Genomic DNA, 27,524 nt, shown 5'->3' on the forward strand with positions numbered 1-27,524 from the left:
TCAACAACTTTTGGTATATTATAAGGGCCAAGATGAATGTGTTTCTTCTTTCTTATGACCATGAAGAAATAATACAACTTAAAAAGGACTCATGGTTTGTTCCCGGTTCTGCCTCACTGACCAATTGTTGACTGCGAGTTGTGCAGGTCTTACATCCCTGTGACGAATGGAGTGTGAATTTCCTCATGTGAGGGTGTTGGGGTGAAAGAATTCCCCTTCTGTGTAAGATAAGGATGGAGTACATTAAGAAATTGCCTATGGGAATTTCATAGAGTGTTCCAATCTTGCTAGCCAGGAAACACGCTTTAGTATAGGTCACTGCCAGGGTTCTTCTTTTCTTGTCTCTTAAATTTGAAATAAGTTACTTGAAGTCTGGTTTGCTTAAAACCATGGTTAGTTGCAGTAGGCAGAGCACTGAATGCATGGCATCTTGTGGTGCCTGCATTCCCATCACGAGGGTGCCTAGCTTGTGTGTGTGTGTCTGTCTGATGGTGCTGAAGATGTCCTCTTCCTTGTCTGCATACTTCTGCATTGAACTGACTACTTTATATGGGCTGGGATACTTTTTCACTCCTCAGTTTCCTTCTCTTCATCCTGACAAGACATGTATATAACAGGATAGGACTCTCATTCTAATTTTCTTGGATGACATAAAAACAGCAGAACTGGATTACTGTATTCAGAGCGGATTGAGAAGGAGAGCGTGTTCACAATTGAGATTTTGAAAGAAAACTTTTGGAGTATTTGGATGGGTGGGTGGGGGAAACCACGGAAATAACAACGCTCCAACTGCTGTACAAATGCAAAATAATAAACAGGGCTTATGATCTAGAAATGTGGAGTGTGGCTTTCAGACTAATGTGGGCTGTAATTCCTGTCAGCTGAGGTGTCCCTTCAGTTTCATTTGCAATTGTGTTTTGCAGAAGAAAATGCTCCTCCAAAGACTGAAATGCCAAGGAAATGGAGCCAGGAGAAAGTAGACGCTGCATCAGGTAATTAAAATCTTTCTTCTTTATTTTGTGTGTGTACTTTCTTTCTATCTTTATTTTCTTTTCTCTTCCTCTGCTGTTTTAAAATGTTTTTATAGCTCTTCTAAGCTGTTTTTTTCACCTGGGTGTTTGATGGCAGCAAAACTGCTTAGCACCACTTAGGATGCGTGAAAACCACTTGAGAAGGATTTATAAAGTAAGCCAATTTATACAAGGTATTCCTTCCTGAATTACTTTGTAATGACTCAATTAGCTTTCATTTCTGCACAAAGGAGATTTAGTTGCATAAATTAGCTTATCATCATTGAGGAAGTGTCACAGCTAAAGGACAGTTTATAGATACAACATGCAGTTGCTGTCAAACCTATAAGAATGTAATATAGACATCTGTGTATACTTTGTGCTTGAGCAGAACAGACTTCTGCCATTCAGAGACTAACAGGGGACAACAAGTTGCCCAAGGGACTGGCAATGTAGACATCTCTGAAAAGGTCAACTTGACACAGGCTCTGACAATCGACCCAAAGCTCTGTCTTCTTTGATAAAAATCAGATAAACTTAAGACCACTAATTGATCTGCAGCCTGTTTAAATGTTGGCCATGCATATCTTCATTGCATATGATTACCACAGAAAGCAAATGAATTGGGTAAGAAATGCCAGAGTCCAGTGACAGCAGCATAAAAATTGGAAAAGGACACCAATGCCTAGGAAGGCTGTGAAGGATATTCTCTCAGCTTTAGCTTGGCAAACTGCCCTTGTGCTAATTATCTCTGGGACTGGAAAAATAACTGCATACACCATGTAAAGTCTCATGGCCAGACAACTTTTCTTGACAGAAATGTATTTCCAGTTATGCTTAAAAACAAGATATATATGTGCTTCAAGGGCACAGACCTTTAGATAAACTATTGGTGATTTGACACAGCAAATAGAGAAGACTTGCTTCTTATCAGACCTTGCACCTTTTTGAGATCTGCTGCATTGTAACTGTGACCTGCATTGACATGCAATCTAGTTCACCTTCCCCCATCGTTCAAAATGCACATCATTCTTTCAGGGCTGTCAAGGAAAGGGTGGACAAAAAGAGTTCCTTTAGGAAGTAGGTCTGCAGTGCTCTTCCTGTTTCAGCGTGTGGAAAGGAAACAGAGGCCTGATTTCCTGACCCATACAGGAAAGCAGGAACAGGTTGCTGTGAAGAGTTTGGGGTTGCTTTTCTTGGAAAGGAAGCAAAGGCCAAGTCATCAGATGCTGTTAACATTGTGTTCTGCTAAAAACACATGTACGACAACACGACTCATTACAGCTTTAGCATTTAATACTCATTTAAACGTTACTGTAATTATAAAAGTGCGTTGTCATAGTAGAGCATGGGGTCAATCCAATTACAAACTTGACAGCAGCATTTTTTCACTAATAGATCATCATGAAGTTTTAAGTGATGATACTTTTAAGAAATAAAAATCTTAGCACATTAATTTCTTACAAGTTTCAATGAGCCTTGTCTGTCTTGTTAGTGTTTGCACAATGTCCTGCAGAATATTTGAACAGATTTTCCCAGATGTCAAATTAATTTTCTGGTCTTACTTAGTTCAAACTAGTAGCACTGGAAATCAGTTGGACTTTTAGGGTGGAGTTGACATAAGTAAGATTGGCATTACTGAAATATCTAACTATATTCAAGAGTATTTTATATTTTTGCATACTGACAACACATACATTCTTACACTTTATTTATTGCCTATCTTTATTAAACCTGAATATCACAGAAAATCTTCTGCAAATGTCTGTGAGCTCAGCCAGGTGAGCGAAAAAGGTTTTTGTAATTTCTAGTCTGTGTTGTCTCAAGGTAGGTACCTTGATTTCAAAGTAGCTAAGGGACAGAATAAGGGAATAAAAGGAAAATGAAGAAGGAAAATGAGGAAGGTTATGCTGAACAGTTTGGTCTACATAGGTGGTAGAGTGAAATCAAAGCAAACCTATGTGTTCCTTCATTCACAAGCAAGGTGAAAGTAGGTGATGTGGACCGAGTAACTCAAGGTTACTATTTTAGTATAGATTATTAATTTGGACACCATCACTGGTAAAAGGGAAGTGAAAGTCGGGCACATCTGTTTTTAGTCTAACGTTTTCAGTAGTGCATTTCCATGCTTAGGCTGTAATTCCAGATTTTGTTTTGGTCAGTGTAGTTTTTTTTGCTAACTCTGTGCTCAGAAATGGCAAGTGCCAAAATTGGCATGAGAGAGGGCATCGGGAAAGGTCAGCTGCAGTTGAACTGGCTAAGGCTGCAGTGGGTCAGCACACTTAAAACTTGAAATATGTACCAGGTTTTGTTCTTTTTATGTCTATTGAGGCTGTTAGTATATTCATACAGTTTTGTTCTCCCTTGAGCAATCTGTTGGCATTTTGAAACAGCTTGCAACATCCAAAGTCCATGTTTGAGAGAGATAATTTTCAGACTTGTACTGTAACTCCTCACCTTTCTCTCTTCGAGCATGCAATGTTAGATGCCAGTATTTTTCAGTCAAATAAGGAGTCTGAGCCTACCATTAGGAAGGCCAGCAGTGGTTGCCTCTTAATCTGTCAAATAAACTCTTTGTTTTCATCACTACACTGGCAAAAAATATCTGTTGTTCTTTTTGCTGTTACTGGCAGAAAACAGAGATGGCAAAAGAAAACTCTGAGGAATTCTTTGTAGAAGAGTTTTGGAAACTGTTGGATAGTTGTTTGTTCAGATAACTGTCCTGGAATGAAAGAACTATTTCCTTGAGAAACAACTTATCCAAAATCCTTCTCAAACATTTCTTGTAATTGCTAATATGAAAAGCCATGAGTGGGTAAAACAAACTGCCTCATTTGCTCTACTCTGCATTTAAAAAAAAATAATTCTTTTTTTCATATATTTTTCACATTTATAGCCTATGTGACCATGCCTTCCAATGTTACAGACTTTTGTTTAGCAGTTAGCACAAGCCATTTTACAGTGCAAAAGAATAGGATGTAATTATGACAGAGTAATTCCAGCAAGTCAAGACTTTTTGAATTTGAACTATAATTGGCGCTTATGTTCTTGATGCTAAATTTACCAGCTGCTTTCATGCACTCCTGTGTTTATGAAGGTCTACATGATTTCATCTCCATATAAAAAACAAATTTTTTCACTGAAGTCCTGTGGTTTTATTTCATGCAGTTCTTCAGATGCGTTCAAACAAAATGTGGTACGATCTTCTCTAATCAAGAGAGGGATGAAACAAGAAAGAATGGACTTGTGTTTTTAGTGAAGTTTTTGCAGCTTTTTATTATTGTTGTGTCTCTGAGTTTGTGAAGCACTGCGAATCATTTTATGAAGTGTTACGTCCTTTAGACGTATGGACTCTGAAGTTATGTTTACGTTTCATGTTTATGCCTGTGTAACTTGTTCTGGTGGATGTTAGAAGCTAATTCACAACTGGGAACGCCACTTGTTTGAAGATTGGTGTAGTTTTTCACAAACTCACAGTGGCACTCCCTCTCCTTGGTTTCCTTTCTGTGCTCCTGGTGGATACCAATTGCTCCATGACAGATGTGTATTTCTGATATTAGGAAATCTGTCAGAATTTGATTTTGCATTGAAGTGACAGAGCTATGGTTTGTCTTTGGGCAGCATCTTCAGAGTAGCAATAAGCTTGTTTCAAAACACATCTTCTCCAGTATTGCCATCTTATTAGTTGAGTTCCTTTCTTGCTTTAAGGCTTCATGAAATGCTCGTGGTAAATATGTAGGGAGAGATGTACCTTGCTAACTGTGACAGCTATTGTGTTGCTGGTATTCTCCTTGTGATTCCCATTAGTGCGATACCTGCAGTTACTTCAAGCACTTAAAAGGTGATAAAAAGATCAGTGTGAAAAATCACGATTCATTTTAGTGCAACTCTGATTAAATACAAGTACTGATTAATGTATTTTAAACTCAGATCAGTAAGACAACTGTTGAAAGATTTGTAAGGATGGAATACACCAAAGCAGCTCTTTAGTTTTTTGGGTTTTTTTTCCTTGCTTGGGTTTACATTATCTTTTCTGAGATAGCGCTAGGAACTGTGGTCAGTGCTGAATCAAAGATCTGGGGAGATAATCACATTCAGAATTTATTCAAAATTGATTTGGTGCTGATCATTGTTACTGTTTTTAATTGTCTGATTCTAAATTGGTGAATAATAAACCGATGAATAGGAAGGGCCAAAATTTGGAGGTGCAACATTTCATAGTGATTCTGTCTGAATATTATTCTCTCTATGCATTTTACAGTAATGGAATTTCTTGTTTCTGAATAGCTGGTAGCCTTTATGACATGTATATATTGGTGCCTTTGATGTGATGGCAGAAGTTGTGGGTTGATAGTCAGAACGCCCTCTAGTGCTATCTGGGGAATGGTAGCTACTAATCATCAGCTTGTGGAAAATTAAATGGTGGCTACCTTGCATAGCAGCTTTAAAATCAAAGTTGTGAACGTTTAGCCGTATGACAGAATTGTCATTAAAACAAGATATGACAGAAGACATACTGAAATGGATAAATAGAAAACAAGCTCTTCTGGCTCATACAGAGAGCGTTACAGTTAAAATCAAAGTATATGTCAAAATAGGGAAAAACACAAATTGTATGCTACTGTATTTTACTTAATGTGACACTTCATCTCACTTGTTATTTGATATTTTAGTGGGGTTTTATTCAGTAATAAAGTGAACCAATCATGATTAAATTGTAAACTATAAATAATGGTGTAGAGTGCTAACGACATGCAAATGTAACGGGTATATGTTGAAATAACCAGCAAGCCTGCTGTTCCAGGATCATATAACAAAACTAAGATGACAGCTTTGATCCAGCCAGTTCAGTGATATTTATGTTATCAGAATTAGAAGATAGCTTTCCAGTGATGTAAATTATTAGTACATATACATTCTGTCTGGTTAGTGTATACATAATGTAACTGGTCATCTTAGTGGTATTGCTTACATTCTTTTTGCATTGACTCATCGCACTTGATCCTCATGGAATTAAAAACAGGAAATAGTTTGCAGTGTAACAGAAGCTCCCAGTGTATTTAACCGTGTGTAAGTGCTGTGTTTCAATAGATGTACTCTGTATTGTAAGTATATGACAAAGCATTTATTACTGTGTTATTGCCATATTACAGAGCAAAGAGTGCTAAATAATCAATCAGTTAATGGTCTGTATGGCAGCTTGAACACAGCACATCCATTGTGCTTACACTGTTAGAAGGATGAGTTTATGACTATAGTGTAGTTGCATGTTTAGCCAGAGCCTAATGTCCTAAACCGGAGCTGACACAAATATTTTTAAAATGCATCTTCAGCAACAGTCTTAAAGTTCTCCAATATTTCAGAAAGAACAATCCAAGATTATCTAAAAGGTTCTCGGTGAAGTTATTCAGGTTTGTTGGAACAGAATTGGCAGGGGGAGCATATCACAAAATACTTATTTTGGCTTCCTTTTGCAGATAGTTATTAATTATACCCCAGCATTTTTATCAGTTTCAAGCTGAGATAGAATAATGGCTTGCTGGAAGTGTGTGAGTAGAGGAAAACTGGCTGCTTTTGGTGCAGCTGTGAAATGCTTTGAGAACCTGCAGCTACATGTTTCTAAGTCATACAACTGTTGCCAGTGAAGGGCTTGCACATTAAACTTGTTTTCCACTTGCTTTTGTGGTATGAAGGAGCTGTTTCTTCAAAGAGGATTAAGAAATGCGTGCTAATTAATTGCATTGTAGTATCTGAAGATTTAAAGAGCAGCGCTAGCCCCTCAATCTTTATCCGTTGTAATTAGATGTCGTTTTCTTTGCAGATGGCAAAAATACCGATTATGCCAATTTCTATCAGGGTCTGTGGGACTGCACCGGAGATGTACCTGATGAGCTGACATTTAAGCGTGGTGATGTTATCTACATTCTCAGCAAGGTACAGCATGCTACTCAGGCTAAGTGGCTGTAAAAAGAGGGAAGCACAGAAGGGCACATTCCCACAGTTCTATGGGGGGAAATTGGCACTCCCTTTCAGATCCTTTGTTTGCAATCAGATATTCACTGCAATTAATTATTTGTCAAATGAACTATAATCACATTTAAAACATAACCATGTAACAGGAATTAACTTAAAAGCATGTTTATTTACTTGTTAAATCTTGGCTACCGTTTGTTAACTAATTTAACAGGAGACAATGTGCTCTCTGCTTGTAAAAGCTAACCTTGTAGAATTTTAAAATTATCTTGTATGCTATGCTTTTCCTCTCCTGTTTTATATCTGTGAATTTTGGGGCATCTTGCTAGAGTGTTTTTTTTGTTTTGTTTTGTTTTTTTTTAAATGATGTTTTCATCTTTGTATGTATATAGCAATTGTTCAGACAGCTCAGATTGTGAATCTGTTTGCTCTGGCACATTTGGACAATTTTTAATTTACTACCTCCTTAGTTGCAAGGCAAATGATGAATACAATTCTTCTCATCTGAAGCAATGATAAGCAGTATAAGCACAAAATTTTATTTTACATTCCCGTTTCTTAATTTCTTATTTTTTCCCTTAAAAAGAAAATGAAAAAGCTCTCCTAAAGTACATCAAAGTGTACTTCTAAAATTTCATTTAAGGAAATTTCTCTTCCCCACTTGAAAAAAAAAGCTGAAGTTTCCTAGTTTTCATTAAAAACCTGACTTTAAATACATATCTCAGATGTAATTGCCATTCAGTATAATTTATGCCAAAGACATTGTAATAAGCAAGTAGCAGCATGTAAGCTAAAGCCATCTGTTTGTTCTAGTTTCAAACTCTTCAGTTTTGTCACAGTTGCTTTAAATCTTCCACGATACTTTTAACTGCTGTGTTTTAGGGATAACAAATGTACAGCTTCTGTTTAAATAAATTTAAGATTTATAGGCAGATAGTCCTGTATAAAAATATAGAAGATATGTTACTAATGTAATGTGACGATGTATGTCTTTTGAGGTATTTCATTGTCACTTAAACTAATAACTGAATTACATTACTAAAGGCAGGATAATAGTCTTCAATTGGACAGGCTTTCATAGAGTTATACAGCACCAAAGAATGGTACTAATAAACAACAACACCCTGTCTGCTCCTCTCCTCCTTTCTCACCCCTCCCCCCCAAAAAAAAGGAGAAAAAAAAAAAGGAAAAATGTTTTTGCCTTTCGTGAATCGTACTTTCTATGTTACAGGGACTAATAAAATCTTAAACTTCAGCTTGTCGGTGGAAAAACTAATTTGCTGCTTCTTTCTTCCCCCAAAGTGAGGAATTTAATTTAAAAAATGGAACAAAATAGAAAAACAGTGGTTTAAGCTGTCATCTGTATATCAGCTGTCTTGTGGCCATGCCTTGATTAATACGTAATCAGTCCTTGAAACAGGCCTGCTGCTGCTCAGATATATAGAGCCGTTCTGTTTGGGAATGATTTCTGCTCCAAAATAGAACCCAGAAATTTCAGCCGTGTTTCACTTAAAGATTGTTACAGCTTTTTCAGAAAAATGAGTGTTGGCCACTACTGTCAGCTCAGAATTTAGGGGCCTTGGAGGAGAAAGTGCCAGAAAATTATCCATCTTAACCTTCCGTTTGGTTCAGTTTCAAGGACTGATCATTTACAAGCTCTTTGTCTGCTAAGTGAAAATATGACCAAGGAAAAGTGAGCCTAACCATCCTGAAGTGGGTCAGGACTTTTCTTCCAAAAATATTTCTTAATTCCCTGCGTTAACACAGGGTTTTGTGGCGGTCGGCAGGAATCCTTGGCAATTTTTTTATTTTTTCACACCATCTAGTGGTTGAAAATGAGAGATGCAGGTACTGACAGGAGGTGATGTGAATAAATCCAAAATGGTGTCATAAATTCAGCTTCAGCTTGAACCTAGCCATGGCTTTATTGCCTTTCTATCATCTGTCAGCCAGGTAGGAACATTATTCTTGGAGAAATCACATTTTGCTGATAAGGAGTTAAGTATAGTAGTGTTATGGTAGGAAGGGTGAAGCTTTAACAAACTATTGAGCATTTTTGTACAACACATGATATTTCCTTATTTTACAATGAAATATAAGTGGTATATGCTCTAATGATTGTGATAAAAGATACATTTTTTTTTTTCCCAGCACTATTTAGGCCAAAGCAATGTAGTTTTACCTGTTTTTCAAAAACTCAAGAGAAACCAAGGGATAAGTGACTATTGTTTTCCAATAGATGAGTCATTAGTGCAACTGAAATAATTATGAACCGGTTTTGCAAATATGGGCATTGATATCATTTAAATAAAGCTAGATGAACAATTTGTTACATGCAAGTTGTAACTTAGATGAATGCCTTTTAAAAGAAACAGCAAGATTTTGGTTTGGTGGTGTTTAATTACTGAAGTAGCTAAACATTATGCAAATACAAATCCCTCATAATTTACTTTAAATTGAGCATCTAAAGTCAGTGTTAATGTAATGAGCATGATTTGCATGCTTATACGTGTATAATACAAATACCTATGCATTACTAATTTAATTACTTTACAAAAGTAAGTCTTCGTTGTTCAGAAGATGCATTTAGTAACTATTTTAGCTATTATCTAAACATTTGTGGATGTTTAGACTGTGCATGGCAGCGGTTCTATGGACTCTTGCTTACATACATATATTTTGGGTTTTTTGTTGTTTTAACTCTGAGAGTAAAAGTTGAGTCTTTAATTTGAGCAGAATTAGCAGAACTATAGCAACAGTACTTACTAGACTTATTTAGAAAATCAAAACAAAAAGCCCAGCCTTTTCAAATGAATAGATCAGTTTATCTGTACATTCATCACTTTAATTTATTCTTGAATATTCAAGTGACTTTTATAACTTATGCTATGAATCATGTGAGCTTTCAGAAATTTGTATACCCCTCTTTCACCATGCAGTCGAAAACATTTTATGGCTCTGCTGATTGAGGGACTCATTAATAGGATTTCTTAGTTAACATTGACTATTAGAAATGCAATACTTGGGTGGCTTATTTTCTAAGATGATGATTGCTCTTAATTCCTGATCGTTTATGGGCCTCCCTTTGCTTTCAAGCCCACATGATAAATGGGAAAACAAACCATGATGTAACAATTCTTTTTATAAATCTTCCAGAGCTCTTATTCAGGAAATCAATTTCTAGTAACAAAGCCAACTGTGAGTATTGGTAGCTGTATTTTGTTTTAAAGTTCGCTGTGCACGATTCACCGGAGTGCAGCCGTTGCAGTATTTGTTTTATATGCATACTTCACGTTCAGAAACTTGATAGTTTCATCAGCCAGTTGCAAGTACTAATGGAAATTTATTTAGACATTAGCAGGCACTTGCTCTGGCAGAATTACTGGCGTTTCTTAACTTTTAACCTTATTCATTTTCTCCTACATTTATATTTATATTTGCATTAAATTAACAGATAATACTTAAAAATTAGAAATTGTTATCTCTAACCAGAATACTCCTTCCCTCTTATTATTGGAGTATGTGCTAATGTAATGTAATTCTACTCTCTCTGGTGTTCATGATTCATGAACATCTCATTTATGATTTAAACTTTTCCTCTAGAATTTTCCATGAAAGCAGAGCATTAGCTTGGCATCTAGCTAACCCCTAAGTTAGTAACTAAGTTAGTCATTGCATGCTTCCAGTGGGAGATTTTTGTTCTTTCAACACAACAAATGTTTGTTGAAAGACACAAGTCATAAATACAAAACCTATATTTTATGCTAAATGAAAAAAAGAAAGAAATCTCCGTAGGTTAGATTACTGCTAAAGTAAAACGGAACAGTGCAACCACTTAATTATGAGTATGAGCATGTTGTATGTTTTGTGTGCAACTGTCATGAAGTATATTTATTCAGTATATTAAAAAAAAAAAAAGATGTTAAAGGCATGGTAAAATCCAAAGTGTTTTTGTGAGGCCATCATCTGGCTCGCCATACAGAGAGGCATATTTAATGATGACCTTGCTGTTCACGATCGTACTGCCTATGTCTACGTTAGCAAATAAGGTGTGCTATATACATGGCTAAGAGTAGAGTGAGGGCCCTTCAGTGGAAGATTAATTAAGACAGACTAACACAAAGTGACTCGAGTTCTGTTGGTCTGCATACCAATAATAAGCATTTACCTACCTGATCAGAAGAAATGTTGGCATCTTGTCGTGTAATAGAAGATAATGGCCCTTCAACCAGGGCCAGCTTTGGTTCTGAAGTCAGTCTGCTTATTCTGATTGAGCACTTTCCAATGGATGTCTGTTTTGTCTCATGTCATTTCAGGAAATAAAACCTAATAACGCTACCATATAGTAAATCTGAGGCTTGTATTCTTAAAGATGACTATTTTATTGCTGCCTTAAAACAACTCTACTACCTGTGAAGAAGTCTCATTCAGTTATCTAAAACATTTATCATTTTCTGCTTTTTAGAGAAAATGCTGTTCTGTGACAAAAATGCTCCCTAGTTGATAGTGCATCATTCAGCAATTACACCAAAGGAAGTTCTGAAATTTTTTTAGCTGGCTTCAATCTTCTGGATGAATTAGAGGTGTCTTAAAATATTATCTTGCCAAATTGCCCCCTAGGATATTCTTTAGGAAAAAAATAAAATCTCCCTGGTTCCCTCACTTTAGATCGGTAGGAGAGGCTACCTAATTTAACCCCAAACAAGGCTATAAATACATTTTGCTTTTCAGTTTTATGGTTTGCAGATCTTCAGTCTGTAAGTTAATATTACTTATGATGCCTTGGGAGAAGGTGGGAGAAAAATCTTGAATTCACATGCTTCAGCTGTGTGGTTTTTTTTTAATAAATTATAAATCCATCATTTCCTTGAAGGCATTGATGCATAATTATGATTTTTCAGTAACCCTTTAAAAAACAAAAATAGCAAAACAAACAAAAAACCCAACAACATACTATAGGTGTTGAACAATAGGGACTAACTGGGCAAGAATGAGATGTTCTCAACTTTTACTGATGCCAGTAGAAGTGAATATGATGCAAAGCATCTAGAGATCCTTGTTTATTCATAGGATCTGTTTCTGAAGGTGAGGAGACACGTGGAAATCCTCTTGCATATCAAAAATCTCTTTTGCATATCAAAATGTCCTTCTGTGTGGTAAACAAACCTTAGATCTTACCTTAGTATGACCTACAGGTCATACTTGAGAAACAGGTAGTATGTTTCTACTACTGCACTTTCTGCAAATGTAAAAACTTCTAAGGTCAGTATCTCATGGAATCTAGGTGCACACATATCAGTGCAGTGCAATGGGCGGAATGGGGCGAGAAGCGTCTGCTTGCAGTGTGTTCAGTTGGGAGCCCTTTAGGAGGAGCCTGTAAACCCAGATGACATTTTTTTTCCTAACACTGCTGTACAGAGAGTGTTTTGCCAGCAGGTTAAGTCATAACCTGTTCCTTGCTGCCTTGTGAAATTACTCTGGTTAATAAATTTCTGCTGGGAAAAAAAAAAAAAAAAATCCACTCTTTTACCGATGGTGAAAACACAGAAGTGACTTAAAAAGCATTTGGTCATCTGTTTGGGTGGTTGTTCTGCATTTTGTGACATAATATATTCCACTACAGCGGTGTTTGTGTTGCAGCAGTGGTGCTGGTCTCTTCCTCCCCTCCTCTGCCAACCCTGTCTGCTGTGGTAAATGTGCTCCAGTCACATGGCAGATCGTGGCCGCACACTTGTGCATTCTCCTCATTGCAGTGTGGCTGCATTTGGCCCTGCCCCCTTTCCTATCCCTCTGTTTGCCTTGGAGCAATTCATTTTGCAGTTATTGAATTTCTTTGGAGAATTATTTTCATACAGCAAGCATCACAGCACCTCTGGATCTTGATAGCATTTCTACATAAGGAGAAAGAGGCTTTGTGTTAGTAATTACCTAACATTGTCAGGAGCTGACTGCAGGCCTCTTTCTAGTGATAACAGAATAACCACATAATGTAGCTTTATAGCACATGATTAATAGAAAATAATTACACATCCTACAAAGGGATGCAATATTTCTTATAAATTGACTACAATGGTTTCCTGTAGATTAAAGGACTCTTCATTATTTTATCAGTCCTTCTGAAGTACAGTCGCTTGCCTATGTTAGCAGTGATGTTAAGAGCCGAATGCAGTGAGGGATACCAGATGGTAGGTCCAGTGGTACCTGAGATCATAAGCTGATGCTTGCAAAAGGACTGTGCTTCCCAACTCCTCAGAACTAATATAAAACTTGTGACTGTCTTCAGATCTTTCTGCGTTTTGAGCCTATTGGGCTTCAGAATTATATTGTACACATCACCGGCAGCGGTAGTAGACATACAGGCTTCACAACAGCAGTGTGTTATCTAAATTACATCATCTTGAAGGAGTTTATCACTGATGCTATTGATAGAATCAATACAGCAGTTTGGATTTTATATGACACTTCAAGAAAGGAGTGGGGGACTGCCTTTGTGTCTGACCAGCGAGCACTCCTTCATACTTCTGAAGACAGAGAGGAGTGGCTAGGAGTTCAGAGAAAAATGTCTGTACTTTAATCAGTTTAAAAGGGGACTACTGTACTATTGTTCTAAAACCTGAAATTAAAGTTTTATGTTCTTGGTAACCATGTATTTGTATTATCTTTTTGCTCAGACTTCCATGGTCTGCAGATGGTTTAATTGGGATTCATGTTGCTCTTGAGGCCCATGTGAAGAATAGTAATGATGGAGTAAAAGCTTCTGTGTTGGAATATTGTCTGTATAGTATAATGGTTGCAGTGAATCTTTAAATTAGTTTACTAGTCTGTTACATCAACATTCATTTCATCTTCTCACTTAGCTTCATGCCAGCGCAGTAAGTGGTGTATTAGTAAGTAACAAAACCCAGAAAGTTTTCAAAACAGCAACATGCTCTTAATTTTCATTTGAGGTGTCTGAATTGTTTTGTTTTAAAGCAATTATTTCTGAGTTCATGTAGTTGCTAAGTGGAACATTTTCAATGGATAATATAGTCCACAGGCTCTTTGTGTGCCATTTGTCATGCAATTTAATGACCACTTAACTAAGCCACTTCCCTCATTTCATGTATTGTTTGTTTTTTTGGCTGATGTCTAGCAAAACTTGCTTAATCTCTTTTGTCAGGCTCTTCATGACTTCCGTGTAACAGCTTAAAATCTTTTGTTGCTTTTTCTTGGAGAGATTTATTACTGAGATTCCAGCAGTATACGTGAGTACTGCTCCTTTCAGCAGTTTCCCACTGGAGTCTAGAAATACTGTTTGTATATTTAACCAATGTACTGTAAGATAAAATACAAATTTTAAACAGGCTGATCTGGAACATTATAAACTTTGGTGTCAGGGTGCTACCCAGCCTTTTAAAGATTTGGAGTGCAACATGCACCCTATGGGAAAGGTTGTGAGCAGTTCTCAACTTCTGCTCAAAATAGTTTTCTCACTGCCCATCAGGTTCAGGTACCCCTTGACTTTCAGAGCATCCGTACAAGCCCATACTGCAGTGGAAGGTGGAGGTATTTTTGCAGCTAATTTGTGAGTTTACATCGTAAATGAAGGTTTTCCTGCTATTTTTTGCATGGATTTTCTTGAAGCCACACTTAGTGCTGTATTTTATGGGTGGCAGGATAGAACCCTTTAAATCACCAACTCCTGTTTGCACAGTGAAGAAAGAAAATGTTTAAGATTGGTGTTCAGCCTTCCACAGAAAGAAAATAAAGCGTGTGTGTGCCTGCCTGCCTGCCTGCGTGTTTTGGGAGAGGAAAAAAAAGAGCTTGGGCCAACATGAAAGTGAGCCATCAACAGGGCTTCATCGCAGTTACACACAGGGAGAGCTGAGTACATGAAGCACCTCATAGGACCCTAGAGAACTCTCCACCAGGCCAGATATGCCAGCAGCAAATCATTATAGCTCAGGCTCTAATGAAACTCCATTAACCCTTAAGCTCCACTTGACTATTAATAACCAAAAAACTTATCTGCAGTCAAAATAATAGCTTATAGTGTCATCTCAGTAGGTCCATTAATTAAAAAATCCTACAGTCTTCAGCTTTTCTCATCAGAAGAGCAGTATGGCAGGGAGCAGATGTTGCTTATCAGGGATATCTGTGTCTTTCGTATTTTCCGTGTTTGTTCCAAAGTAATTTCTATCTAACTAATCATTCAATTTTTGAATGGGATCTCTGTTTTAATAATGCTTCATTTGTAACTCAATATATGAGAGTATGCAATTTCAGCTGTTACAATTTATTGAACTGCTGTTAGGATTGATCTTAAAATATTTACCTCATAGGAAAAAAATTAAATTTGGATCCCACAATACTCTTACTTGGTATTGCTTTGGAAGATATTATTTCTTTAAACTATTATAATTCATTTTGTTTCATATTTATCTCACTAGGCCTAAACAAATTTCAAACTAAAGTACATTAGTCATCTGTCAGACATATGAGATCTTCTGTAGAATTTTCTACAAGCCTAAAGCAATAGTAGATGTTGTCCATTGAAAGAGATTATATCTTGGACTGATAGTATTCCCTTCGCATTTGAACAAAGTGTTATTTAAAAGAAGTTGATTTTGAGTTTCTTAGACTTTAGCCTTGTGATACTGAAAGAATCCCAGCTGATCCTTTATGTCAATGTTGTGCTGTGAGTTATTGTTACAAAAGCAAGGTTTTTATGTTTGTGGCGAATACGAGACGGAGAGAACAGCTGCTTTTGGTTGTAGGGAAGTGTGGCCATAATTAAGAAATTTTCCTGAGCATGTCTAACCTTTTTAAAATTTAGCTTCTCTCTTTGCCTAACTCTATATATGAATGCCTCTAACCAAAAGATATAATGTTTTAATTTTCAGTTGAAATGGTAATAACTGTATGTAAGAGAAAGCAACCATAAGGAGTTGCATACAAAACTCTATTGCATTTATATCAGACTAAAGGTTAATATTGCATATTGTTTTCAATTAGGAGTACAATAGATTTGGCTGGTGGGTAGGAGAAATGAAGGGAACCATTGGCTTGGTGCCTAAAGCCTACATAATGGAGATGTATGATATTTGAGAGGCCTGGGTAAGTACATTTTAATCCAATCTTCTGTAATGGCTTGTGTGTTCCCTTGTTCTCTGTTTCTTAAGTATTTCTTTCCTGGAACCTTTGTAGGAGTCCTGTTAACATAAAGACTATGGCAGAATATATTGAAGGTTCAATTTAAGCATTTCTCCAGGGATTCCATACGAATTATTAAACTACAGTATACAAAAGATGATGTATTTTATAACTGCATTTCTTTTCCAGATTTTGGGGGGTAAAACAATATTGGTGGTTAGTTCTGGTTAGTTTTGTTAATTTACTGATATGTACATATTTGTGCAGAAATCTATGGAAAATAGAAGGTGTTTGGACTGAATTTTATATGTATTTCTGAGGTTTGGGGGTCAATGATGAACTTTCAACTTCTCTGTCCCTATTCAGGAGAAGTCTGCGCTTGAAATCAGGAGTGGTGTGCAGCTGCAGTTTACAGACCTGACCTCTGAAAGATGAAGATTCTGCCGTATACATTTTGTGGTTTCAGTGAATGTAGTCAGATTGTAGCCTTGTATATGTTAAACGTTAAAAATGGCAATTGATCACAATTCTGCGGAAATGTTCTTGGTCCCTTTTTACAGAATTGTATGCTAGGAAATGAAATAGATGGTATTTAACATATGGGGCACAAGCAGTCACACAGCGCCTGTTGCTCTTAAGTGTATTAGCAGCACTCTATTGCTATAGGCTTGTGTTCTAACCCACGCAGTTTGGCTCTGTGTTCCCATTACTCAGATTGAGAAAAATGGAGCTGAACTTTGAAAGCAGAAAACTATTGCTCAGTTCACGCGTACGTTAATTGCTGGAGTAGTTCACATTTTTGCGGTTTCTATGAAAATCAAAGGAAATTTCTATGTAATATTTTAAGTCTTAAGGTTGTTCTGCTTCCAAATGTGTTTTTTTTTTGTTCATTTACATTCTTCAATTTTTTACATTTCAGCCGATGATTAATTTTTCTTCTATATTTAGCATTGTTAATATGAACCAGTTAGGTTACAACCAAATGAAGACTTGGTTCTTGTGCTGATGTACGTCAGTCTGTGTGGGGTAGCATTCTGACTTGCTGAATTACGAATTATTTTGGCAAAAACAATGCATTAGAACACTTTCTGGTAAGCCAATGTGAGCTGAATTGCAGGTGAGAATGATTTTGTAGGTGGTGATGGTGTAATACTTTCAAAATCTGATCTTGTAAAGGGCTGCTTGCAATCTTTAATGTCGCATCCAGAACTCTGTAGCTAGGAGCATCAGCTGAAGCAAACAGAAAGCCCCCTCTAAAATACTCTCACTTGTGGACAAGGAGTTGGCTACGTCAGAGTTAATGCTTGTTTGGGAGATTTGCATTGCTGTTAGCATGCAGGATCCTCTGTTCTGGATCCTCCCACCCAGTAATGTCTGAGGGCTGGGAGGGCGGCCTGAGTGCGCTGAGCCTGGGCAGCCCCTGCACTTCTAACATGCGTGCACTTTGGCAGCCCTGTGTGTGTGTGGTTCGGAGGTAATGCCGAGCTGAACTCAGGGGTAGTAACCAATTCATGGTACTTTCTGGTACACAGGATCCTAATAGGAGGCAAACAGGGTGCGGAATTTTTTAATTTTTTTTTTTTCTTTTTTTTTTTTTAGCAATAGCCATTTGCAATGGGCTCTGTACGTTATCAGTGAAATGTTAAAATGATAGATTATAGTCTTCAGCTCTTTTACTACTTTAATTTATCAAGCGGACTGTGCACTGAATGCAAAGCACTACTCTCGTGGCTGCAAAAGCTCCACTTTTCTGGCCATCACGAAATCCGCGCCCCGACTTGCCTTCTCCCCGCCACGCCGCCCCCTGGGTTGGGGTCAGTAGGGCAGGGCCGACCCGCGCCGCGCACCCTGGCCGGCAGGTGGCAGCAAAGGGTCGCGGCGCGGCCCGGCCCTCCTGCGGGCTGCCCGGGAGAGGGCGCCCTCCCCCCAGCGATGGGCCCGGCCCTGCGGCACAGAGCCTTTGTCTGCGGGGGTAGCGCCCCCTCCTCGGGCGCAGGGGGGAGGCGAGCTGCCTGGCGGTCCAAGGAAGAAAGTCCCTCGGAGCGTCGCGGCTAAAGCAGCTGATGGACTGTTCGCTCTCAATCTATGCAAATACCATCGCCTTTTTTGGAGAAAAAACCCTCCACTCGTGCTACTTTGCACAAAACTCAGGGTTAAAAACGCCGGTTGCCTTATTGTCGTTGTTGGCTCAGGTCTGTCTCTCTGCCCGTTCTGTTAAATGTGGCGCTAAGACACGTTTTGTGCCGCTTTTCTCGCTTATGTGCTCTGCTCTGCATTTGTGCTGCGCTGCCATTAGATCTTACAGTAATGTTCTACTCTGCAAATTTTTAAGGTTCAAATAAAGTTTAATTGTTTGCAAACTGTTATGATGCTAATAATTCAACAGCCTGCTGTGTTACTAATGAAATTACTTTGTTATGATTAATTTGGAAAATAGTGTGTTGATTGTAGTAATTAAGCACAACAAGGTGAAGTAAATGATTCTAATGCCATCTGGCCTCCAGACTGAATGAAGAAATGAAATGGGGCTGTCATCTGAATTTATTCACAGAAGTAAGGGCAATACGAGTGCTTCTTATAGCACAGGACCCAGATACAATCGTGCCACCCTGGTGGCTTTTCATGGACCTCTGTGCTAAGAATAACCGGCCCAAATATTTTGTAGACACACAGAACCATAGCATGGTTTGGGTTGGAAAGGACCTTAAAGATCATCCACTTTCAATCCCCTGCCACGGGTAGGGCTGTCACCCTTCAGCTCAGGTTGCCCAGCGCCCCTTCCAGCCTGGCCTTCCAACATGTCCAGGGTTGGGATGCCCACAGCTTCTCTGAGCAGCCCATGCCAGGGCCTCGCCACCCTACGAGTAGAGAATTTCCTTCTGACATCTAACATTTGACCAGCACCTGGTTAAGGCATACCTCTTTGTACAGAGTGCCATTAACTACATGCACCAACTTCGCTGTCAGCTCTGCGGATGAGATCTGGAGAAGTATGTGCACCAGCTCACCTTTTGCTCCTCTCCTAATGGTAAGAACTTTCACTGACTGGAATTAAGCAGAACGTGAATGCTAATTAATATTGCACTCTATGTTTAAAGCCAAAAGCATAAACTTTGTTCTTTTTGGCTCTGCAGTCACTGTGTGACGCAACTTTAGGAGCGTAGAGAATAACCCTTTGGAACCTGATCCAGAAGCTGCTGCAACTGAGAAGCTATTCAATCCAGTTGCCTCTGGATCAGGCTCCCAGAATAGTAACCCAAAACCACGCACTGCAGTTTCAAAATGCCTTCTGCTGAATGCTCGTTCTGAAAGAGGTGTGATCATTTCCATAACCTGAACTAAACAAAAGAGGTGCACTGAATTCTCTGTAGCCAAAAGGTGGAAATGCAGTTTTTCTATCTCAGGTAAAGAAAGATGAACTTGCCGATGTCAGTGAGACTCGTGGTTTGTTGAAGCTCACTGGGGTCTGTAGGAAAGCTGTAAAATATTAAAGCCTGGGATGAAAATATCCAGGTAGATGACAAAGGCTCAGCTGCATGAGCCACTTGATGTTTCTCTCATCTCTTTCTCTCAAATTGATGAAAAATTTATTACTATGGAAACTGTGGGAATAAGTGTATGCATGGCAACCCTATAAACAACTTTTCCATTTTACGCAGCACAACGTGCTCATAAACGATGAGACCTTTGCTAACCACATTTTTATTTTTTTTTTAAGCTGACAGCTCTCAAACAAATGTCTGCTTAAGTCCATTTTTATTTGGAAAAACACCAATACTGAGCTACTGAGCATCCCTGTTATAGAGCGCATTTCCCCTCTTGTGAGGGGCTAACACCAACCAACCTCATGGATTGGAAACTGGGGATTCAAACTGAGCATAAGGACACCACTTCATGCTGCTGGAGTTAACATGTGACTTGGGCAGCCTGTCCTTGCTACAGGGAGAAGTAAAGGGAGGCCACGGTGGAAACAGGATGCACAGGTATAAAGGATGATGCTGTTCTTAACCACCATGTGCCAGGGAACACCTATTTCTTTTTTTCCTCCTTTTTGTTGTAGAGCAGAACAGGCAGCAATGAGCTGTAAAACACTGTATTATATCCTTTAATGGATTTGTTTGGGAAGCATTTTGTAATGGGATCCAGGCAATCCTGTTTGGAATTGTTAGTCCAAACCACCCCAATTTGAATTCACAGGGAGCGGGGTCCAAAGCAAAGCGGAGAAATAATCGCTGCACCTGAAAGGTATGCCAACGTGTGTTAAATTTAAAACCAGAGGTATCAGCTTCTTTACACCCTTTTGGGAGGAGCAAGTATTAATAAACAGGAAAAAAACTGAAAATCCAGTGTTTCATTGTAGCACTGTGTATGGGAATAGAGCACGATGGTGTGGGCAGTCTGAGAAGAACTCCTGGCAGGTGAAGACAGCTTGAAATGCTGCTAAAAACTCTCTCTCTGCTATTTATTTTTTTTTGCTATAGCAAACTGATGTGTTGGAGCTTTTATCCTTAAGCAGTCTCAGTGTCTCATGAAGCATAGAAAGAACTTCTTTTCATCCGCCGTTGTAAAGCAAGTGCTGCTCCATAAAGGTTTTTGCTGGCTAATGAGCTTTTTACAGCAATCCTTTAAAGTTTATGCTGTGAGATGAAAAAACTCCACGTTCAGTTACTGGGGGAGGATTTATGTTGGCAAAAGAGAACGGCCAGTTTGGCCACTTTGTCCACTGTAATTGCTTGCGTGTTTGTAAATAGTGCCATGGGATTTTCAGTGGCAATTGGGATTTTATTTTTGTGCTACAAGACTGGCTATGTGGCACCACCCAGCTGACCGCGTGCTGAACTGCTTGTGTTAAAAGTGAAAGTATTACACGGTATCATTATCAATCTTTCAAACGCCAGCAAGCGTGGAAGTGTGTCATGGCAGTCTCCCACCCAAGGGCTGACATGGCCCAATGCTGCTTTTTAATAGTCAAATCTAATGGGGTCAGCATGCACAGAGCAGAGCACAGACAGTCTGACAGGCGCGGGCAATGCGGCTTGTTCAGTGTTAGTCTTCAGCCTCTGAGAGTTATTTCAGTTTGGAAAGGGAAAAGAAGAAATCTGTATACAGCTGTGTGTTGTCAGGGATGCAAGGTCCCTCCTTCCTCTGCTGCTCTGTTCCAAGAGAGCTGCCATACTTGTGCTTAAATTAAAAGCAGCCAGGCATGAGTGCATGTGTATGTGTGGAAAGCAGTGGGCTTTATTGTATATTCACCTGTAATCATGTTTTCAACTGGTTTCTCTGTTCCGAAGAGTCCGTATGCCTGCTTGCTCTTAATAGTCACAGTTTCTACTGAAATGTGATATTTCTAGGTTTTTAAAAACTTGTATTTCTAGTAGTTCAAAGTCTCTATTTTAGAAACTTCCCATTTCTCTTGTCCTGGATTCCCTGTTGTGATAGTGCTATTAGTGCAGTAATCAGGTTTCTGCTATCAAACACTTCTCGTCTTTTAAGACACTGTTTTTTTGTTCATCTCTACCAATAAAATACTCCAGGCATATTTTTTGCAATGCATTTCTCCCTATTTTCAAGCTAATTTTAGACTTGTTTTTAAGGCCTAAGACTAAAAAGAAAGGAGGAAGTAATCTATGCATCTAAATTCCTAACACATAACAATCCCCCCCCCCCCCAAAAAAAAACCTCACAAAACATTAGGCAGTTCAAATTATTAAAGATTAAAGCTGCTTCTGACAAGCTATAAACTAACCAGATTCCTATCCACCTATTCTTTTGTGCTTCTGAGGCTGGCAAGTTATGGATGATGTGGGTACCTACCCGCTTCAATGGGCTCAGACTGCCCATTCAGCTTCTTAATGCCTTCTGATAGCCACCCAGGGTCACCTATAGTTCATTATCGACTCCTGGCTTGCGTATGACCAGAATTGCCTTCCCTCTAATGTGTCTGGCGCTGCTTTGAAGGCAGCATTCAGAGCATCTGCTCTGTGAGCTTTGTGCGTTTTTCATAAGGTGAGTGAAACTTCAAAGTGAAAAGGCACCATCCACTGTATCCTCTCCCCCTGCACCATGTTCAAGACTTTTTTGCTGTTCTGTAAGTACTCTGTCTTCACTGCACTCCTGCACTCATTTGCTTATATAAAATTTGGAAGGGGTGAATGTGTGCTTTAAGGTGTCTTCTTGAAACACCCCATTTTTACAGAGTAGGATTAAATTGATGTTTCAGCAGCGTGGCAAGAAAATGCCTCCTTGAGAAAATGAGCTGGCATCTGCAGCAATAGTTGGCCTGCATGAAGCTTAGGCAAGCAGCAGAGAACGAAGACGTGGTTGGCCCTGTGCTGAAAATTGATCCTTACTGCCCTGTGTTCAATATCACCTTGGGCCCTTCAGCTGCAGCGCTGCTACAAACGTCTCTAATGAGGTTGGTGAGCCAGCAATTTGTGCAGATGCTCGTCCATCAGGCGCGGATCGGGATTTTGAATGATAGCCTGGCAGCATATGACGTGGTGATGTGACACATTCTCATTTACGTGCCCTGTCTGTTGGATAGGCTGGGGGCTCCGAGAAGTTCTTGGGGTGCATTTCATTCGGTGGTAATGAACGCATTTCAGCGGAATTCTATTTTGCACACTCTGGATGATGTTACGCACATTAAGGAGGTAGTTGTGAAAAATACCTTTCTTGGGTGCCATGACGTTTCAGACCTGGGGAGTCTGTGTTGTGACCGTTTGGTCTGAAACTGGCCAGGGTGGCTGATAGGGATCATTGAACAGAGTACTGACCAGCTTCTGTGAGCATATTTATTTCATTTGGTGGACAGTGTTTGGTTATTAATTAATTATGTTTCAGACAATTATTTCAATAATTTTGTCTAAAAATAACAGTAGACATGCTGTTTGCTAAACGTATTAACTGAAATTACAATAGCTATTCAGACTGCACTCATCATAATACTTATTAGCGTCTGCCCTTCCTACGTCTGTTGGCTCTTGAATGTTCTTCTCATCCTGAGTGTTGTCATTTCTGCTGGTATTACAAAAAAAAAAAAAAGAGTAAAATGGGGGCAGTTGTCAATGCCACAAGCACCTTCTGTCTTTTACACGGTGTGCTTTTTGAAAATAGAGTCAGTTCTGCTTGTACAGTCTGAAACAAGGGAATTTTACCATGTGACTCCCCCTTAACCTCAATGAAGGCTGCGTAGGTAAATCTTAATTTGAGGGCACAGTATTAACTCCCTATTGACAATAGTAAGCATTCAGGCACATAATTCCCTTGACTTCATTGTGCTCCTAAAACTGCTTGCTAATGTGAAATGAAGGGTTTAAAAGCAAGTTGTTAGTGTTGTAGGAAGTAGATTTTGTCATTTGAAGAAGAGCCCCAACCATGAGTTAGCCACCTGGGTACGCGTAGGAGGCCAATTTATCTATGCAGTTACTTTGGGTGTTCAAAATCCCCTGGTGCATGGCACTTAAATACCAGGAGTACTGTGAACACAGTGAATGACTTTGGTGGCTCTGGTTTCCATCTGCCCAGAGAAGATCTCCGTGGAGTAAGATACCTCTAGTAACCAGATGGAAGCATTATACACACTGCGCAGTCCTGATTCCCCATTCATATACAATCATGGGCCGTAGGCTCTGGGCTGTGTTATGATCACGTCAGGATTAATAGGGGCTTACACTTCCAAAAACAACACAGGCATACAGCCCTGTGTTAGTGTAGTGAAAAGTTGTGCTTGACCCTATCTACCTCACTGTCCTCTCTCTTCTCCTGCCGATTCTAGGGGCAGACATCATCACCGTCTTCAGCAACCTCTATTACAGACAGCTGCCAACTGCAGATGAATGCTTTGGCTGTGCCTCCCTCCTTCCAGCCGAAGAGTAAGTGCGTAATAATGAGGATTTATCTTGTTATATGGGCATATTGACACAGAATTATAACATCCGTATACGGGCCACTGACAGTTCCCACGTCTCCTGCTATATTCTGTTTTCTCTAGGCCGAATTTATTGCTCTCGTAATTAAGTCCAGTTCTGAGGACATAATGGAGTTGCGTGTTCTGAAGGTAGCAGGAAATACGGCTTTTCCTGCCACCAGCCCTCATACCGGCTGTGCCGTTGTGCCCCAGGCGCAATTCCTCAGCCCCTCCACAGCGCTTTCCCATTGACGGGTGGCTGACGTGGGGCAGGGATGGGGAAGGAACTCCAAAGCGGTCACTGTTATCGTTGGCTACATCTCACGTTAGGAATGCCTGAGTGACCTTTTGTTTGCAGTCAGGCTCACAGCCATGGGTTGCTAAATGGGATCATGTTAATCATCAGATGGCGCGGAGCAAGAACAGGCTTACATTGCTCGCAGGTGGGTGAGGATCAGGCGCAAGGTGAGACTGTGCAAGGGCAGGGCAGCCAAGCGTTGGGCTGGTTGCCTGGGGAGCTCTGCAATTTCCATTTCTGGAGGACTGTGAGAACTTGTGGGGAATGAACTCACCTGTGAGGAATGGCATAACCACGGGGCTTCCTGCTTGCTCAGTGACCTCTCCCAGGCTGCTTCAGCCCAGCCTCTTCAGTGCTGTGAGCCAGCCCTGAGCTGACACCGCACTGAAATGGCAGAGTAAATACACGTCTGGTCTCGGCTGTTCTTTGACTGACACATTGAAAATGCCGCTGTTATTGAGTTGACGTGTTCCTAATTCCCTCCTGCTCCACGGGATCGAAGCAGCAAGCACGTTCCCCACTTCTTTCCTGACAAATGTGGCAGTCCCCTGCCTCTGCAATTAGTTTGGCCCACAGGTCTGTATCTGTTGAAAAGTTGAGTATTTCTTTCAGATGTCACGTGCCTCCCTGTGCCTCAAGGGCTCCGTGCCTGTACCCAGTATTAAAACAGTTTTGAGTACGTGAAAGATGGTGTTTATTCTAATTGCCATGGAGAGCATTTCACTCATGCATTTTTAAGCAAAATAGCTGCGATTTTGAATTGCATCCATTCGTGCTCCCCAGGTATTTAAATTTTATTTATCGCTTTGGTGTCTTGGTGTCTTATGAAGTACAGAAAAAAGTGAAAAAAGCCTCTGGTTTTGTCTGTTTCTTCCTTCATAGAACAAACAGGGATTTTTTCCAGGGTCCGCTCAAGGAACTCACTGCATTTTCATCCTTACAAAAGGCTTTGGATCAGGTCCACCCGTATGGATAGTCCTCTTTTTTTCTCATCTCCTTTAATTGAATGTATGACATATTTAATTCTGGCAGTGTTCTTTATCTCTGTGAGAAGTCCTTTTAATTCGCCGTGTAAGAAAGTGTTCTGTGATGTGGCTACCTGATTTTATTGAAACTTGCATGGTGGGGAAAAAAAAAAATCATTGCCTTCGCTGTCAAAACTGACAGTAATTACGAGTCCAAATATATAGCTGTGATTGACTTGTAAAACCAGATCTATAATATTTCAAGTTTGCACGTTGACTTGTGCAGCTTTCAGGAAATACAACCCAGTGTTTTTCTTGCAAACTGACGTCTCTTTATCCATTTCTTTTATCGCCTTTGTTTTTATTTGTAAGGGCGGGGAGCAGACAGCATTTATATAGCACGTACTGGATGGCATTTAGCAAGTCTGCTTCTGGGGGAAAAAGCGTTCTTTCTGGCTAAGCACAGCTACAGCAAAATCAGGGATGTTTTAGCACATGGCTCCTTTTATGTGCTCCTCTTTGCACGTAATCTGTCAGCAATAAATACTGTGTATTGATTGCTTAATTATAATGGAAACATACTTGGGCAGGGCAGCATTACAGCCTATTTACTGCCTTAATTTTTAAAGAGTTTTTAAATTTTAAAATGGATGTTTCCCTCAGTGTGGTGCTGCACTCTCCTGTGCGGAACTGCTATGGAAGGGACTTTCTCACCCAGTCTGTGCACTCAGAGCTCCTTCTGTTCCAGCTGCCTTCCTTTCCCCTACACTTATAAACCCAGAAGGATCTGTAATTGCTGTTCATCCTCCATTAGTATATGTAAAATTCACATCAGAACAGAACAATTTTTTTAGATTAATTAACAAATAAGTCCAAAGTAGGCTTTGGTAGATAATTAATACTTTTTTCCAGATTAATTGTAAGAATTTAACTTGTTTATTTGCCTAAAAAATCAAAAGTGTGCTAGAGCTGCCTGGTTAATAATGGGCATTTCTAAGCAATGGTAGTGAACAGTGATCCTCCTTTGGCTGAAGAAAAAAAGGCACGTGTGCATCAGATGAGTGTGTAAACCAAATGCTGACCTAAAGGTGTCCTAAAAGTGAACCAATACCACTGCATGGAAAAAAAATAATAAAAAGAGAAGTCTTTATTTTATGTATCACGTAATCATTTAGCTGATGTACATGAAAATGAATAGGTGTTGAAATGATAAAAACGAACAGCTACAAGGAGGTACTTAGAAGTGGTATCCAAGTGCTGTATATTGTTTCAAATGTACAATACCAAATTATTTTGGAGCAGAAAAGATTAAATTTCCTTATAGGTAAAAATATTCTCCATTTTAATCTGTCGTTTCAAGGCTGGTATTTGGATGGTATTGCTGTTGTGATTCCAGTTTTCCTTCCTTCCTTCTTCTCTTTTTTTTTTCTTCTTTTTTTCCTTCTTTCTTTCTTTCTCTCTTTCTCTCTCTCTTGCTCTCTTTCTCTCTTTCTTTCTCTCTTTCTTTCTCCCTCTCTTGCTCTCTCTTTTTCTCTCTTTCTCTTTTTCTCTCTTTCTCTCTTTCTTTCTCTCTCTCTTGCTCTCTCTCTTTCTCTCTTTCTCTTTTTCTCTCTTTCTCTCTTTCTTTCTCTTTCTCTCTCTCTCTATCTATCCAAAGCAGTGGAGCTGAGCTTGGGAAACAGTAATTTCTTTGAATCTTAATGCAGTCTGTCTTCTTAATGAGCCTCCTGCACTGCCCTGAAAACAGCCCTTTACAAATAAACATGCTGGAAGTGATTTAGCCACAATGTCCAGACTGTGTAAACATCTAATTATTACAATAAAATTGTCAATAAATATACATTACTGCTCCCTTTTCAAACGTTAACCAACTTTTTTCTTTATACCTTGATAAAAAGGTATAAATTGTATTTTTGTGCCATGGGTTCTGTTTCCATTATGTGCTCACCGCTCTCCAGACAAAAGGATGCAGCCTAATGCCGGGGTTATTCCTGGATGGCGATAAGTCCTACAGGAGTTTATTAATGTAAACTACAGTGTTGCCTTTCACAGTAAAATGGATTCGGAGCTGATGTTTAGTCATGGCATCTTTTATTTCCCCCCCCAAATCAAAGGGCTATAAAACCTGTTATTTTACCTGCTGTAACTGCAGGGTAGGCGCGTGATTAAAACCTGCTTGTTAGAGGGAGGAACGGGCATAATGCTGCATTAGGGCTGTGAGAGCAAATAGCAAAACG

The 27,524-nt window shown here is 39.3% G+C and overlaps 1 protein-coding gene and 1 long non-coding RNA gene across 3 annotated transcripts in view; both read left to right on the forward strand.

Moving 5' to 3' along the window:
- The window catches only part of SKAP2 (src kinase associated phosphoprotein 2), a 109,984-nt gene extending 91,509 nt beyond the window's left edge, over window positions 1-18,475 (forward strand). For both annotated transcript variants that reach the window (XM_042888834.1, XM_042888835.1), the window contains 4 exons: window positions 924-992; window positions 6,832-6,944; window positions 15,978-16,079; window positions 16,482-18,475. In XM_042888834.1, coding sequence (XP_042744768.1) covers window positions 924-992; window positions 6,832-6,944; window positions 15,978-16,070 — 275 coding nt within the window. In that variant the 3' untranslated portion in view covers window positions 16,071-16,079; window positions 16,482-18,475. The remainder of the gene's footprint in view (window positions 1-923; window positions 993-6,831; window positions 6,945-15,977; window positions 16,080-16,481) is intronic.
- Window positions 18,476-19,001: 526 nt separating this feature from the next.
- The window catches only part of LOC122189834, a 13,292-nt gene continuing 4,769 nt past the window's right edge, over window positions 19,002-27,524 (forward strand). Inside the window, exons 1-2 of the long non-coding RNA XR_006181992.1 lie at window positions 19,002-19,143; window positions 23,893-23,989. This is a non-coding gene — a long non-coding RNA (uncharacterized LOC122189834). The remainder of the gene's footprint in view (window positions 19,144-23,892; window positions 23,990-27,524) is intronic.

Source organism: Lagopus leucura, unplaced genomic scaffold, assembly GCF_019238085.1.
Source record: "Lagopus leucura isolate 7727_CA_CO unplaced genomic scaffold, USGS_WTPT01 Super-Scaffold_100157, whole genome shotgun sequence".
Taxonomy (NCBI): domain Eukaryota; kingdom Metazoa; phylum Chordata; class Aves; order Galliformes; family Phasianidae; genus Lagopus; species Lagopus leucura.